The following is a 17,868-nucleotide window of genomic DNA, read 5'->3' on the forward strand; positions in this document are numbered from 1 at the left end:
ATTCAAAACAAGGGTCGGAATCTAACTTAACTTTTAGTTACACGGGTTTAACATGTTGTATACCGTTAAGAAACATTGACCTAAAGAAAACTACCGTTTAAAGGCGATAAAAGTCGAATGCGCCATCCGTGTAACGAAGAAATCCGTCCGTGAAAACCGCAAATTAGAGATAGCAAATCACTTGCAAAAGTGTGCGCACTCCGGAAATCGTTTTCGTACAAATTGCTCATATTATCTACTTAGTTCCATTACATTCTTCTAATGTCACCGTTTGGTGTGGTATGATAGCTGGTTTCGTAATTGAACCATTTTTCTTTGAAGCGTAGTCGACAGCTGGACCTGTTACATGCACTGTGACTGCAGCTCGCTTAGTGTCAATATTAAGACGTTTCGTGGTACTTGAACTGCAGTGACGTGGCATTTTAGACACCACGATTTTTATGCAGGACGCTTTATGCTATTATTCGATGTGACTAAGTGCCCTAGTATACATTGGTGTTACCTACAGATACATACATATCAAAATACATTGATATATTAATTGCGTAAACATATCCTACCTACATGTAAATAATTGCTGTTACTTACATTGTTAATAGGTAGCACTTACTATGTTTGCAGATTTAGTTACATTAATACATACAAAATATCACCACATATTTTATACATGCAACTTTGTTACAATTCACAAACACAATTCCAGATTATGTAAAAAGCTAACAATATTACAAGATTCACAGCGGCGGCCACCCTTGGCGTACGGTAGCAAAATTCCCAGGCATTTCAAGGCCATCTCCAGAACAACTGACAATCTGGCCACTAGATCTTCATCGGATCCAATATCACTTTTGATTGCGATGGTTAAAGAAGAAGTGCACTTCGTCCGATATAATGAGGACTGTAAATAGATTCTAGGTACTTTCTGAAGCTAATTCTCGAATTGTTTTCACAAATAAGCTCGAGTATTTGGTGATTCAGCAACGGTTTACTCGGGAATCGCTTGCTACAGATCCATTGAACAATTGCTTTTTTATCTGCAGCCCCATAAACAAAATACATATCGGCGAGCTCCGCTTTCGAATAGAGAGGCATACTGCTAGAGACGGAAGGCAAAATAAATGTTTAAAGATACCGTACCAACTTTCACCTACCAATCTCAACATCGCCCTCTGCTTCCTCAAAGCGACATTTGCGCATTCCATTTATTATGAAAACTGCTTATTTTTGTCTCTTGTGCTTGGCTATTTTTATATATTTAGAATCCTTCTGTACATCCAACCGCCGCCCAACCGGCAGAGTGACGTTAATTGCCATACCTGTGGGCCCAGGTTCGAATCCATGGATGTTTTTACTTTTGTAGTGTCTATGTGAAGGCATCAAAATACACGGTAAGTCGAAAGTTCTCTTCATAGGGTGAAAAGAGTGGTAGAAAAGAGGAGTGGGAGAGATTAGGACAGGCTCCCTCAAAATTGGGGCGAAAGCTAAATAGTTACCATAGCTCGGCGATACCCAATTTATACCTACGAGAATGCACAGATATCGGCAATTTTTCAACTCGTAACCTGTACTTGTACAATCAATCAAAAGCTGAAAAAAATTAAGAAAATGAAATAATGAAGAATAAATAATTATATTAAAATACATTAAACAACAAAAATGACACATTTAAAAATAATCACACCTTTCAAGAATTCGAGCGTCAGCACAGAATGAGTAGTTTTTTTTTTTTTTTTTTTTTTTTCGCAGTACCCGAAATGAATTCTTGAATCGATTTGTATTTCTAAAAAATACCGAAAAAGAAAGATTTTTCGTCTAAATATCAATCCATATTGTATAAGGTATTTTCTCCTTCCTTTCTGCATACCTTCCTGGTGTAACGGTAGCACACTCGGCGAGTATTCGAGAGGTCCAGGTTCGAGACCCGGGAAGGGCATCGCTCATTTTTCATATAGTCCTGCTTCAAAATAACCTAATGACTCTACAACTGTTCAGGCACTATTTCATGAATTAATTGCTCTATCGCCAAAATTGTATTCAAAAATAAGTTTCTGTTAAGCTTGTAAAACTTAAAAGTTGAGTGCATTTCTAAAAGTAGCAAAAATTTTTATATGCCTAGGATTTATTAGAAAGTTTGAGAAATTTCTGCATAATGTGAGCATTAACAATTATAGTAGAATTAAGAGCAGAAGAAAAGAAAATTTTGCAGTTTTAAATTTGAGAAGTTGTCATGTAAATTTGGCACTTTTTTAATGGGGCCGAGGAGGCAGGTATTATTTAACCCTTGTGCAAGTTCAATAGTGTCTTAAAAATTATATCGGAATGGAAGATATAGATTTCTAAAAAAAAGAGATTCATAGTAAGAATATGTCAGTTGAACTATCAGTTTTCAGAACAGAAAGAGATAGGAAAAAGTGGAAAGCTCAACTAAAAGAAGCTCATTATTTCCGATCCGATTTTGTGTTAAAATACCTATATTAGAACAACGCTATATATAAATCTAATACATATCCTACGTCGCGCTTTCAAGATATGAAAAAAGCAATTTAAATTTCGTCAATCGGCCCAGTAGAACGTGAGATGTAGAACTGTCCGTAAGTTATTTTTAATGTCATATACTACGTCTGTTGGCTTAGAAGCAATTATTATGTCTTTATGTCTCTGTTTTCTAGAATAGTTCGAAACTGTAATAGTTGTTTATTGATTCTGAAATTTAGGTCTATGTAAATGTTTTGAAATAACTGGTTTATAATGGCTGCAAATTCATGTCAGTGATGCAAGTATACTGTGTTAATATATATCAGGCCCCTTAACTGTGGCTCGCGAACCGCTTGAGGCTCTTTGACCCCTTAGGTGCGATTCAACTGCAACAAATAATGGTTTCAATTTGAGAAATATATTTGTAGTTCGTACCAGAAATCGTCGAATGACAAGCATCGTTATCAATTAGTAATTTAACTTTTTAATTAATTTATGTGCGTAATAATTTAATTTATTTCAAGTTGTCCATCTTGCCCCAATCGTCACAGAAGCAAATAAAATAGTAAATAATTCAAACTGTGCGAATTATATGGACCTTGTTATGTTTGGATCAGTCAGAGTCCTTCGGGACAGCTCAAAAGACAAACGCGAAAGTTAGAAAATAATGCATTGCAATATTTTTTTCTCAAATGTTATCTTATTTCCCGCAGTTCTTCCTTGCAATTACTCCTGTTTCTAAATGACAGCGATTAAGTGCTTTGCTATTTTTTGTAGGGACTACTTTTTTAAATTTTCGAATGGCCTGAGAAGTCGGCGAAGAAACGTCTTTCAGGCTGGAAATACGCATTCAACAGAGAGACTCTCCCAAATTAGACACATGTGAGTTTCTTTAAATTGTCTTCAAACATGTCAGTTTCTTTTAAAACTCGTGTAAGTTTTCTTGCAATGCAAAAAGTCTTCAAGTATTTTGCTATAATAAAATAACTTAACCTAACTTTTTAACTCTATAAATTACGAAATTTTAAGGATTTAATCCTCTTAAACATGAAATGAAGCAAACGAAGCTCATTATGAACAAAATAGAGACAAATTTTTGGCAAAATTTTTTTTCTCAAATTGCACATTTCTTTTCACCTATACTTTATCGCCCATTGGTTTTGAGAAATAAAACAATGCATTTGTTATTTGATCAGCTCAATAAATACTGTTTTCTGAAGCATTTTGCCAGATTCTTAGTTTGTGTCATATAAACTTCTCTTGCTTTGTATCCTTTTTAAGCAACTAAAAATTATACTCTGCTCAAATTATACCTTAGTGAGAAATTAATCGTGGTTTCTGAAAATCAAATAATTAGATTTAACTATTAATCCAACAAATAATCAATTCAAAATCGCAATCGGATATGACATGGTTCTTGAATCGAAGTCCACGTATTCATTTTAAGTTCTAATTTCTGTTCAATGAACGATCTAGTATCGTAAGTGACTAATGCAAACCCATTAGATACAAGAATCGTCCAAAAACTAAAAACCTTTCAGCTCGTAGCCGGTTGTATTAAAATTAATTGAAAATTAATTGCTTTCGTGACACAGTATTTTGTATTTCTTCTGAATTTTCTATTAAGATGTTTTTTTTCTACACTGCTTTATGCTTTTTTTTATGCTTCTTTTTCACTGCAGCTATGAATCTTCTCGGGAAATTTGTGTGCCGCTGCATAACCTTTGAGAACCATAGCTTTAATTGTACAAACTCCCTTGATATTGAAATGGTCGGACGCTAAGGTATTCTTGTGGTGTACAGATTAACACATCTAGTTAGAAATTAGAAGAACTGTACGGCTCTAAAATACTGAAGCATTTGCAAAGTATTAATAAAATACCCAAATAAAATCACCAACCATCAACCAAATTAACTGGAGAAATAAATATGTAGCTTTATCGCTTCATACCTTGTAGAGACATTAAGTATTTTTTTTTTTTTTTTTTTTTTTTTTTTTTTTTTTTTTTTTTTTGAAGCAGGCAAGATGAAAAATGAGCAACCGCCTTCGCCGGGAATCGAACCACGGACCTCTGGAATACCAGTCCAGCGTGCAGAACCACTACACCACGAAGGCACGCTAGGAAGGCGGGAAAAATATCTTATAACCTGACACCAACCATCAATCAAAATAACTGTCAACATTTTGCCTTATCACTTCATGCCTGAATACAAGCCAACAATACCTTCAAATGAAGGTCCTACAAACCTTCAGAATGTTATTTATACATCTTCTTGCAAACTTCCTATGAAGGCAAATGGCAATACATAAAATCATGCATATTTCAAATTCTATAATATTTAAAGAAAAATTCAAAAGAAATCCAAGATCTTTGCATGACATAAAATGTCAAATATTTGAAGCAAATAATGGTGAATTTTACTTTCCAGTATATTTTTTATTACATGAATAAGGTTTTTGACTTTAAAATGCTACACATAGTAGTTAAAAAGTAATCACTTGCAAATATGAAATTTTTCTTAATGTCTTATGGACCTATTAGCTAAATCCTAACTAAAAAGTAATTTAATTGTTATGAAAATATGGTTTAATCTCAATATTTATGCGACGAAAGGTAAGCAATATTTTAAGGGTGCAATAAGCTAATGAATATACCAAGTGCATAAATTAATTATATAATTACTACCTTTTTACATTCATAAGAAAACAGTTATATTGTAGATCAGATACCGTTAGTAACCATTAGTAGTGTAAATGACAATAAACATTATCAGCCCAAAGGGCGTTAGCCCAGAAGGGCTATTAATTTCGTTTTGGAATTATGTGGTTTTTCACTATAAACAGTCTTTAACTTTTCAAATTGTTGCCACCAAATATTATAGCCCTGAGCCATCAAATTTTGAATAACGTACCTCTCCACCCGAATCTGAAACTCAAAATTTGGAATTTGCTTTATTATCTCTTTCATAGTTAGTAAAGCATTTGCAAGTTTTTGATTAAGAAACTCAACGATTTCAAAGCGAATGAGGGCAACACTGTACGACAAAAAAATATTTTTACCGTCAGCGTGCGAGACTGTGTATCGAAAATTCTAGAGATGCGCTCCTTTAAAATTATCTTGTGATATTGCTGTTGAATTGAATTTTATGGTTTAAGTGCGAAAAACATGACATTTAATAAGGTAACACACAAAACGTTAAAAAAAAAAAAAAAAAAAAAAAAAAAAAAAAAAAAAAAAACTTCTTTGGGGCATAATGTAAAATCTGAAAGCTTTCAGAATTTTTTTTTTTTTTGCTATTTTTAATTATATACAATTTACAATACTAATGTAAATGTTTTATTGCTGGTATTTATAGAAATTAGTAAGAAATATTTCAAGTTATGGTACATTGTGCCCCTCCAAAAAAATGTGACAGTTTTGCATCTCCCGTTCTACTGGGTCAATTGATGAAATTCAAATTAAGTGTTTCATATCTCGAAAGCGCGACTTAGGATATACATTAAATTTATATATAGCATCATTCTAACATAGGTATTTTGGCACAAAATCGGACTTTTTTTAAATGGCATGACAATATTTTTCCATATTTCGATTCTACGACTCAAATTACGCCTTAATATTAAATTTTGTAAAATCTAGTGCCAAATTTACGGAGAAATTCAAACATTTATCTTTGCGTATTTTTTTCAGTTTTTGCCAAGAATAATTTACTTGGCGAACTTCTTAATTTATAGCAACCTATTTTCTTTTTATTTTTTTTTCACTGTAGATGAGCGGGAAAAAATCATATTTTGCGTACTTTCAAATATTTTAACAAAGCGCGTATTATCATTTGACACTTTTATCGCTCAGAAAAATATGCCAAATTTTAAAACGCTCCAATATGTAAGTTCATGTATATCTTAGAAAATTTTGAATAAAAAACTAATTTCTTGCAGGTGTGCCTAGAAATAAATTTACTTTAAGAAGATGTTAAACATTTTAGAGGTTATAATACAAAATGTTTTTCGAAAAAATTTATAAAAAATATTGAAAATTACGAATTAAAAAAATTAATCATAAAAAATGGGCGAATTGTATTTGGATTAAGCCTAAATTTCGAATTCTGGTAGAAGGAATCAAGTCAGCTTAATAATAAAAAAGAGATATTAATAAATATATATCAAATTCAATTAACATTGTGCAGCTAAAATTTTGATAGCTACTTTTTTAAAAACTACTCGTGCGATTCTTACAAAACTCGTCAGTTTGGCATAATTTGAGTCATAGAATCAAAAAATTGCATATCATTTCAGAAAAACTTAGATTTTGTGTCAAAATGCCTATATTAGAAAAATGCTATATATAAATCTAATACATATCCTAAGCCGAGCTTTCGAGACATGAAAAAAGCAATTCGAATTTCGTCAGTTGGTCCAGTAGAACGAGAGATACAGAACTGTCCCACTGGTGTTTTTTTATCCAAAAGGGCTTTGTTCCTGAAGGACTATTGTTTTCGTTTTGCGATTTTGCGTCGAATCACTATAAATGTCCGTTTCACTTTTCAAATTGTTGACATCAAATGTTAGAGTCCTGCATTTTATTTGAAGAAATTAAATAATGAAGAATCTGCATAAATGTATGTATGTTTCTCGCATTGTGATAAAACAACGGTACCTAGAGCCATCCAATTTTGCATGACGTAATCCTACTGCGAATGTGGGCATCTGAAAGCCCAAATTTGAAATTTGGAATTTGTTTTATTATCGATTTCATATTTTGTAAAACTTTAACAAATTTTTGATTAACAAACTCAACGATTTTAAAGCGAGCAATACCAACACTGTATTAAGGGGGGGGATATTGCTATAATTTGAAAGAAAGTTAAATTATATGAAGTGAATTATATTATGCTATTATTTGAAAGAAAGTGAATTATATAAACGATTTAAATACATCCCGGACATAACTTGCTCAAATGTTCAGCAAATTTATCACCAGATTTTTCATTAGAAATTTATTAGCAAATATGTCACTACGTATTGCTACATAATTAGAAAAGAAATTAAAAATCTTATGCCCAGAAATTGATAAAAAATGCGCAGTTTGTGAGGTTAGTGAATGAAATGCGAAGCAGTGTAAAATAACATAACAAGGAATGAAGCAAAAATTGTAAGACAAGTATTTAAAGATGTTCTTTAAAGACATAAGACAATTCCGATTTTATAGCATGAGGTAATATTTTTCGTGCATTATCAGCAACGATTCAAATACATCCCGGACACGGAATCATCGTCTTCAAAAGAAGAGAAATGGGCTACTAAGCATCATAATACCCACTTAATTGATATTCTTTCTGAAATTCGCAGGTGTCTTTTGCAGGTGTGAAAATGATATCAGCACTTGCTGTGGAGTAGTAACGGAACCCCATAAATCTCAAATTGTCACTCCATTTGACAGGTCCGAGATAGCATCAGCCGTCACTTATTTACTCGCTGCAGAAAAGTGGAAAACAGCGGTAGCCATATTGGTTTTCCGATAAGCAAATTGCTTTATAACCTCTAGAGAATTCCAACTCAATATTTAACTGGTATGTTTGGCAACAAGAGAAACCAAGAAATGGCTGCAAACGATAACTAAATTTTGTACCGTATTTACATTGCGATTAAGCCTAAGGTGTTACTGTAACTTCAAGAGAAAAATATACCACGTGCAAATTTTCACAAGATAAGTTATATTTAAGGCGGAACATTTTAAGTATTCCAGAATTTAATGTTAAAATAAATTCTTTTCCAATAAAGCTTTTATTTGTAAACATTCCAGAAAAGAATTTTCTTGCTGAATTTTCAAGTACTACTGATGGTTTAGATATGAGTTTTGCATACCTCACAATTCTAAAAAATAATTGGGAAAAAAAGCCTTTTATTATAAATGCTCTGTTTAAATTAGTTTTTTTCTTAAATGAAGAGAACAGTTTTCAAACATGAATTTTTCCATGGATGAAAGAGCAAAAACGAACTCACTTGTGTCATTAAGTGTAACTGTATCATCGTGCAAGTAAAATTCATATTTTGACAAGAAGCAACATTTTTGTACCTGTTATGGATTATCGCAGTCGATTCTGTTTAACAGAGCAATCTGTTAGCTAAAACCATAGTTGGTTAAGAAGTAAACAGTTTCATTGTTTATTCAAGTTCTTGTAATTTAAGAATATTATATGGCTTTCCTTTTAGTAGAATTAATTTTTTGTTATTAGAATTAATTCAAATTTTTCTCTTATTTTTAAAACAACGTCATAAATCTAGTGCCCTTTATAAATATTTTGAATTTTTATTCTATTTGGAATTTTGAATAGAACATTTCTGATTTAGGAAAAATCTGCACCAAACACAAAGATTTTGCTTTGCCTAATTTTACGTTGTACTTTGGCGTGTTTCTCTTCTCTTTTGATATACTTAAGCATTTTAAAAGAAGCATATTTATTCAGGGTAATAAAGGAGTGCAATTAACAGCCCATAAAAAGGCAGAGATTGATCGTAAGGAAAATTTAGTTAAAAACTCTTTCTTCTCATCGCTTTCCCGCAGAATGTGAGCACGAGAGGCTGATAAAAACTACTTTGAATAGGGCCTCAGAGTTCAGACTTCTTAAGCAGATCCTGCATTTATAGATCTCCTTTATTTCTTAATTTTTTTAGCTTGCAAATTAATTCATTCTAAAGAGAAATATCTTAGGACGAATTTAAAAGTAAATGTTTTCTGGATCATATATTCAGTGAAGTTTCAATATAATATTTTGGAGAAAAGCATTAAGAAATTCGAATTATGTCTACTACGTACTTACAGATATCATGTTTTGAATTTTAGACTAAATCTAAACAAGAATTAAATTTGAAATTTATATTTCAGAACTATGTTGCACATTTTGATTCCTTGAAATTGGATTTGGAAATTATCCAAGTTTTACCATTACGATATTCTTTTTTTTTTTTCAGGTCAAGGCCAGCCGAGTGTATTAGGTAAAACACGTCGCCCTAGGACCGCTTTTACCAGCCAGCAACTTTTGGAACTGGAGAACCAATTTCGCATGAACAAGTACCTTTCCAGGCCCAAAAGGTTCGAAGTTGCTACTAACCTCATGCTCACTGAAACCCAGGTAGCCTTAAAAGTTTATAAATATTTCTTCTAATACTACATTTCCCTCTCGCTTTAAAATTAAGCCTTCATATATTTAAAATGTTAAATTAAAGCAAATATTTAGAATGTCATATTTAATGCCTTTTATTTTTTATGCATCTCCATTTTGCATCGTAGAATATACCAATCGATCGAAAAAGAGATCCCAGCTAGATTTTCCTCTTCGCAGAAAATAATAGAAGGCATGTCATCACGTGTCATACCAGTTATTCCTACATAGAACTGTGTTTTTAATTAGTTAAACTACTATACCTAAAAATTATCTAGCTTTTGTTTACGTTCGAAAGCGCACTTAAGAGTTAACAAAATAAAGTATCAAAAATTGCTAAAAATTAAAATGCAAACGATTTAATTTTAATGACATATAATATTTTTATATAATAATACACTTATTGAAGTTAAAATAAAGAAAATGTAAATATATTGGTAAAACCCAAACTTTATTACATTTACTACGTAATGAGTAAAAAGGAGAACTCATAATTCATTGAAAATACTTAAAGCAAGTGAAATGCTTGTAGGGTTTATATTTATTTTAACTAACATTTATTTTAAGTTTAAACTATCTTTCCTGTCAAGCCTTACTTTCCCCTGGAATTGCCAATGCCAGAGTATGTAAATTTTAGTAGAACGCGCAAAGTATTCAAAATTGTCAGCGGAAGAAATCTGAGTTAAATAGAAGGGAAACGAGTTCGAAAGTGTGCTTTCTTGCTTAACGAGCGTGGAGGTGGCTAGGTAGAAATTGAAGAACCACGCTTTTCGGCCTGTGTGCTTGCCTCGGTAGATAGTTAAATCTTTCAACGTAATATTCAGAAGTTTGCTGAATTGTCAGCGGTATCTTAGAACGTGGTTAGGTTAGTTACGTTTTAGAGAGCCTCGTAGGTAGTCACTTGTTATTATTCATTTTTAGTTTCTTATTTTTATTTTACCGCCGGGTCGGCGTAGTTTGTGAGCGTCAAGAGCACGCATCTGTAATTTCTAAAGTTGAATAAAAAGGGATTTAAACCCTTCTCAAGACTTTGTGTACTTTCCAGTTCATAGCAGTCACCACTATTGTTGCGTGCAGGTTGGGAGCGCGAACATTACATACTTTAAATTCAAGTAACTCCCGCTAAGTGGCTACAGCTTTAGGAAATCCAAGATTTAAAAATAATATGAAAGATAAAAGATGATTTGTATCAATATTTCTTATAGTAATTGCTTCATTTTAAATAAAGAAAAATTAAAACGCATTTTAAGAGCACAATTCCAAAAGTGATCGTAATTCTACCATGTTTTTAATGCAATAGTCTTTTATAAATTCTATCTTAATCATTTTACAGTAATTTAAATGACATACGAGTGCCGAAGACGAAATATTAGAAATCTTATGAAAAAACTGTCACTATCTCTAACTATAAAATAATTCTAAAAGAGCAAACAAAAACAAAAAATCTAGTATTTGGTAATTTCATTTGGCGGGTGGATGAAGACTTAAATAATGATTTTTAATTCAGCTTCCAGAAGAAACCATTACGACCATAGCTATTTTATTAGCCTGTTTAAAAGTAACTGTTTTTGAGCATAATTTTTGCTATATTATTTGATTCTTCAGACAGTAAACTTAGTAATACGAAGTCTTGCTTGCATCTTGAAATAAATGCCATTTTGGAAACTTAGTAAATGCTAAACGCAGGAGTAATGTTACTCTTTATAATACATTGCTATCGACCTCATATCTTACGGAAATTCCCACTCATTGCTGTGATTTTTGTTTAAAAACTGTCGTATCGTTAGGTAAAAATCTGTTGAGTTTTAGTAAAAAAATTTAAGTAACCTGAAGCAGTTATTCTATTATAAAAAGCATTTTCTGCCTTTATTTTATAACTGCAGGAAAAACTGTTTCACAGGTTTTGCACAGTATTTTGCATTCTTACTTCATATTCTCGTTCCATTTAATTATGTGTCGCTAAAGTTTGAGCAGAATAGTGTCTCGTTCTATACAATTAAAATGCATATGAAGTATAAATAAATTGAAAACAATAGTTTTTAAAAGCCTATCATTTTAATTTAATATTTAACAGATGAAAGAGTTTTCAAATAAACATTTCACCTGTTTAAATGACTGTAATTCCGGTGTATAACGCACATCGGTACCTATAATTTCAAACTACTTTTTTATTTTTAGGTATATTTGCCGTATATCGCGCACTCTTTTCTTTACGAAGAAACCTGAAAGATGCATGTGCGATGCGTTTATCTTTTGAAGTCATTCATTCGAAGATCTTTCCCAGGCTCTCGAACAATGGTATACTGAATTGACAGGCGATAAAGGGAACAATATGTATGTGGGGAAAACGCTTGAGAAGAAAAGAATTATACAAAATTCTTTACTTTTCAAGCATTTTACCCACACACATATTTAGAAGGTGGACACATCTTTGGAAGAAAGAAGGTGGGCTGTACACAAGAATGTTATTCCAGAGTTTCAAAAATGAAGGATATAATTTGGGTGAAGAATGCACTTCCAATCCGAATGAATTAGCGGAATTATTTTTCTCTTTCTGTGGTCATTTAAAGCCGTGATTTTGAAGGAAACGTTGAAGGCTCTAGTAAAGCGCAATTGCTTTAGTTGATCTAATGGCCCCTTCAGTAGCAAACAGGATTCCCGTCAAATGAAACAAACACACTGCAGGTTTCAAACGTAAAGTTATACAGTTTGGAAAAAAAAAAAAAAAATGGAAATCGTGCTGCAGCAAGGATATTGTTGGTGAAAGCTCCATACACGAGTAGAAGAAAAATAAAATCACAGTAATTAATATGCCAAAGAATAAGTATGCTTTTAGTAAAGTAGTAACGAAACGGTTTATATCAAAAGAAAGCGTTGCGGACTGATTCCTGGAAAACCACATAATGGTTTAGTTGGAATAAGAAACAGCGTTTATGTATTTGCCTTAAAGTGGGAAAAAAAGAGTGCAAGTGAAAGTATAAACTTGAAAGCAACTTTTGTTGGTGTAGTCGATTTATGGTACCGAACAATTTAGTTCTACATTTTTAATAAGAAGAAATTATTGAAATTATATAATACAAACATGGTAGGTATACCAAGTGGATTAACGCCATTAGTTCAGCTTTTATATTCGTGTATCAATAAATCATTCAAAGAAAATTTAAGACGACAGTAGAATATGTGACTACAAGAAAAGAAACAAAAATTTCGCAAAGGCTTCCGAAAGATTTGTAAAACAAACTGAAACATTTCCAGAAGTATGTTATTGACCTATGAAGGCCAAAAAAAATTTACTGTCACATATTGGAAAGAAAGGATGGATGGCCGAAAACGGTGTGAAAATGTTGATAAGAAATGTTTGCCATAAACGTCCTGTTGCCTTAAATAGTCTATAAAATCGCTTAGTTTGGAACATGTTCAGATCCCATCTAACGGATAATAAGAAGAAATTATTGAAATTATATAATAAAACTTAGTAGGTATACCAAGCGGATTAACGCCATTAGTTCAGCTTTTAGATTTGTGTATCAATAAACCATTCAAAGAAAATTTAAGACGACATTGGAATATGTGCATGTCAAACCGTTAAAAACCATTTACAAAAGAAGGTTTCATGCTTCATGCCAGTCTAGAAATATTGCGTGAGTAGGTAATAAAACGACGGAATGAAATTAAACCCGACATAATTCAGAAGTCATTTAAAATGTTTTATAGCCTAGATACAACCAAAGATGATTATTCATTTATGAATCAGAGTAATAGTGATAGTGAGGATGAAACAGAATTCTGTGATGTGTCTGAAGATATAGCGGAAGACGAATATGACGAACTTTTCATTTTATGCAATAATGGAAATTTTTAAGTTCGTAAGGTATATCACTTCTTTTAATAAACAGAAGTTAGATATATGTAGAAATCCAATTTCTGTGTGCTCAGCTCATCTTTTCCTTATTTTTAAATCTTTCCTTTTTATATTCGACATATAATGCGCATCTGTAAATTTCGAACTTATTTTTTGAATTTAAAGTGAATTTAAAGTCGGAGAATACGGCATTTTTATATAATAAATATTTTTAAAGCAAACGTAAGAATGAAATTTATTTTTTTGTGCACCAAATGAAAAAATAAATTACTTGAAAGGTAAATTTGTAAAATTATGATGGAATCTTGTACGAAAGTATCAAATTTTACTCAGTTTTATTTACATAACCACAGTTAACTCGAACTGGAATAAAAGTGACATTTGTTTTTCTCAGCAGCAAATATACCTTTCTAACAAGAAAAAGAATTTAAAACATAATATTTAAAGAATTTAAATATTATGTCATTTTAATTCAGAAAGATACTTCATTCAACAGTTAAAAATAATTTATTATCAATTCACCGATTATACGACAGAATGATAATCTGTCTAGTATTGCAGTGCATATACTGTTTTTACAATAAAATTAAATTTTGTATTAATTAAAGTAATACAAATAAAACCCTGTAGCACCGTTTATACTACAGAATGATAATCAGAATGATAATTTAGTTTACAGAGCAATTTTTTAAATGCTATTCAACACTCATAGTTCATTTTGTATAATTTGTATTGCAAATATTGTAACCCTAGTCCTTAACAAAAGATAAAATATGTGAAAGACATTCTCTGTAATCTTACCTAAATAACTTTAGTCTGGCCACTTTTGGTTTTACTCTCAGTTATTATACCTTCCGATATTTTAAACTTTTCATACAGTTCTTATTATTTAATTTATAAGAAGATTTTGCCTTCCCTCGTGAGTGCTCTCATGATGTAACTAGTGTTACACTCGAATACACACTCTAAAGTAGCTTACGTAATATAGTTAGAGATATTACCCTCTTAGAAGCAGGGAATAGGAAAGATTTAGTTATGTCTTCGGGGAGGGGGCTTAGGTTCGAAGCAAAGATCTTCCCATCGCTAGTTGAAGGTACAAATTTTACACCACGAAAATACTAACGGAATGCAACAATCATTTATAAGCTCTTGACTATCAGAAATCTAAAATGAAATAAGTTTTAGGCAATTTGCTACTCAGATAATGATCCAACCTCTCTTCTTTCCCCCTCTCAGTGACTTCAAATATCTGAAGTTTATTTTTTAAAACGATGTCTAATAGTATTTTTGATCTGGTTCAAATGTTGAAGACTGTCCAAGTATTATCTTTCACTAAATGTGGCACATCTAACTTGTCTCGCATTGTCATCAAATGCATAGGTTTTACTATTTACTGACCTTCTTTATTTATTGGTTGTGAAAAGCAGAAAATGAATGAAGCTTCGTTACGGCAAAAGAAACTCTAATAAGTACATTCTAAGAAAATTTAAACAGTGTTCGTTTAGTAAAAATGGAATCTGAGAATCCAAGAATAAACTTCTTCTTTCACCAGTACTTTACCACTAATAAAATAAAGGGCAATATTAAAAACATTGATTTATGAAATTTTCATAATTAACTACCTGAAATTGACATTTTTGAATATTTACATTTTCGTTTTGCAAAGTCATATTCTTAAAGTCAATATTGAGTTGCATCTGGTTTGCAGAGTTGTCAAAGAGCGTTTTTTCTCAGAAAATTGTCGGAGCTATCTCACTCATGATCAGTTGCCATACCAATAACCAAAGCCAGTCGAAAATAGGAGGCACTTATGTTGGCCTACTTTTCTTAATAATATGAAGCTCTTGAAAGAGTTAATTATTTGTAATTTGTTGGGGAATTTCTCATTTGATTCTCTGCCTATAACCAGTGCAAACTGTTTACTGAAGAAGGATGGTTTTGTGCTTCGTTTTTAATCAGTCTTTGCTACTACAAGATATAGTAGCTAACAACATTAGTATTGTTAACTAACATTAGTATTGTTAACTAACAACAGTTCAGTTGAAGCAAGGCTCCCAATTATGAAATGAACTCTCCCAAATATTATGTTGATTGCCAAATTTAAGGAAAGGAAAACAGGTAGATCGTAGGGAAACCATACCAATATTTAAATAATTTATTCAAACTGGAAGAAAATCGTGAGAAAGTTATTGCACATCATGATATAAGAATAACAATTTAAGTTAATTTTACTGATTCAGGAAGACTTATGGGAAGAGAAAACTGAAAAACAATAAAAACAGGAGTATCCTGTTTTCACAGAATCCCAGGATCTTAGCACATCTATATTTTAATCGATGTTGTTCTGTTACCAATAGTTTTATCAAATGAATTAACATTTTATTAGCCTTTATATCATCTATACTGCAGTAGATATAATGCTTAGAACTTATTAGGGTTTTGCCTTTAAAGCTCATCGAAAACATCAGCTTAGCAATCTCGTTCCTACATTGTTTGTATTTCGGTATTCTAAACGATATTCTATGAAATTAAATCTATTTAATTAGTCTCAGTTTCATAGAATATTACTCAGTGTATTTATATTTAAAGAATATACGTAGTAAATAAAATTCTATGAAATTAAGTCTGAGATACAGATGAAAACATGAGACGCATGTGCACAAAATTAGATTTCAAATTAAATAGATGATATGCATTTAAACTACTCATTTTTGTAGTCGAACAAGTGAAAATACAGCATTATGCTTTAATTATTCTCAAGTAATATAGTTAGCATGTGAACTCTTTATTAAAAGTGCCGCATTATTAGTACATAATTTAATTTGAACTCCCATTTCTTCGAACCAGCATTTAAATACAAATTATAACATACTATTTCTAAACATATACCATTATTATCATAAATATTTCATATGACGGTAGCATACCATTTAATTTAATCATTTAAATTATGCAGAAATAAACCTTGAATTTCTGAACACATTAATAACACTAGCATTCCTTTTATGTTCAATATCAAGCATTTTAAAACTCCTCTTTTTTAATGATTAAAATCTCAAAGATAATTGTGCACCACTTGAAAATTTAAATACCCTTATTCAGTCTCCTGTATAGAGAATGAATGACACAAGTTCAGCCGCTGACGAATTCTTAGAAAAAAAAATGACTTGAATCATGAATCGTTCAGAAACACAAAAGCTGGAAATAAGAGAGAGAAATAAACCAAAACCAAAATATTCAACCCGAAAATCAAGTCTCTAAAAGAGAAAAACGGGGTTGGCAGATAATGGCAAAAAATCCCGCATTTATTTTCTCCATGCTCCCAAAAAGCGCCGTCAATTTTGGCTCCCAAAGTAATTTAAAAAACAAATCAAGAAAAAAAGGGCGATAAAAGTGGAAGTTTTTTTTCCTCCAACATTTCCAACGATACCGCAAAAAGGAGAAGAGTTAGCTACATTAAGGGGAAGGGCTTTCTTTCTATTTTCCATGGTCACCGTCTCAATGTCTCCGAAACGATTCTTCCAATCGGCCGATTCCTCCCCCGAGAGGACATCCCTCTCCCCAACCTCTCTCTCCAAGAAAAAGAGCTGCAAGTCAGGAGCTTCGCAATCATCCACAGGGTGAGGCAATAACAACTCTCGGACGAGGGGAATTGTAATAAATTGGACGTTTTGGGCGAATAAAATTGCGGCGGCTTTCGCTGACTTCTGATTAGGCTAACTACAAGTAAATTAGAGAGATTGATTGTCAGAGACTCCAGAGGCACTTCTTCGCACAGACAAAGGCCTCGGCAATGATAATTAGCGAGCCAACGGCGCCGCTTCATTTAATTATGCGCCATCTTTCCTTTCTCTTCTTCTTTTCCAATCGACGCCATCTTCGGAAAAGAGGGACCATCCACCAGATAATTCTTTGTATTCAGATCCTTATTCTTAATGAAGGGGTGGAATCAAGCAAAATTAGATGAAAAACTAAAATTTATAAATGTTGAAAATTTTTCGTGTGTTCATGTAGTTTCTATTTTTCACGGTTCCTATTTTTAAAAAATAATCACATTCTTAATGATAAAAGGTAATCTCTTACTGCTTTCCTTGCACATATTAAACGATCTTTCTTATTTCTAGCATCCTCTCCTACTTTTTCTGTATTATTCTAAAATTTATATTGATTCAGAATATCGAATGTTTTTGTTACCCTGTAACGTTTATTCTAAGTTTATAACAGTTATTTTTAAGTTTATGCACCTTTTCTGTCTCTTCTAATTTCAGCTTACAATTCCTTATCAGAATGAGTTTTTAGAATCGTGTTAAATGCAAATGAGAAGGAGTAGCATTTAAGTCGAAGTTCAACTGTCTTCGAGAGTTGAA

General features: G+C 31.9%; 1 protein-coding gene and 1 non-coding gene across 2 annotated transcripts in view; one reads left to right on the forward strand and one right to left on the reverse strand.

Annotated features, from left to right (window-relative positions):
• The window catches only part of LOC146997154 (uncharacterized), a 107,025-nt gene that overhangs the window by 85,747 nt on the left and 3,410 nt on the right, over positions 1–17,868 (forward strand). The window contains exon 2 of the mRNA XM_085816831.1: positions 9,449–9,609. Coding sequence (XP_085672957.1) covers positions 9,449–9,609 — 161 coding nt within the window. The remainder of the gene's footprint in view (positions 1–9,448; positions 9,610–17,868) is intronic.
• Positions 4,518–4,591, reverse strand: TRNAT-GGU (transfer RNA threonine (anticodon GGU)). The gene has a single exon. It is a non-coding gene; the product is annotated as a tRNA-Thr (tRNA).

Source organism: Stegodyphus dumicola, chromosome 5, assembly GCF_044657685.1.
Source record: "Stegodyphus dumicola isolate Sdum_Otavi_A_Nest chromosome 5, ASM4465768v1".
NCBI classification, from domain to species: Eukaryota; Metazoa; Arthropoda; class Arachnida; order Araneae; family Eresidae; genus Stegodyphus; species Stegodyphus dumicola.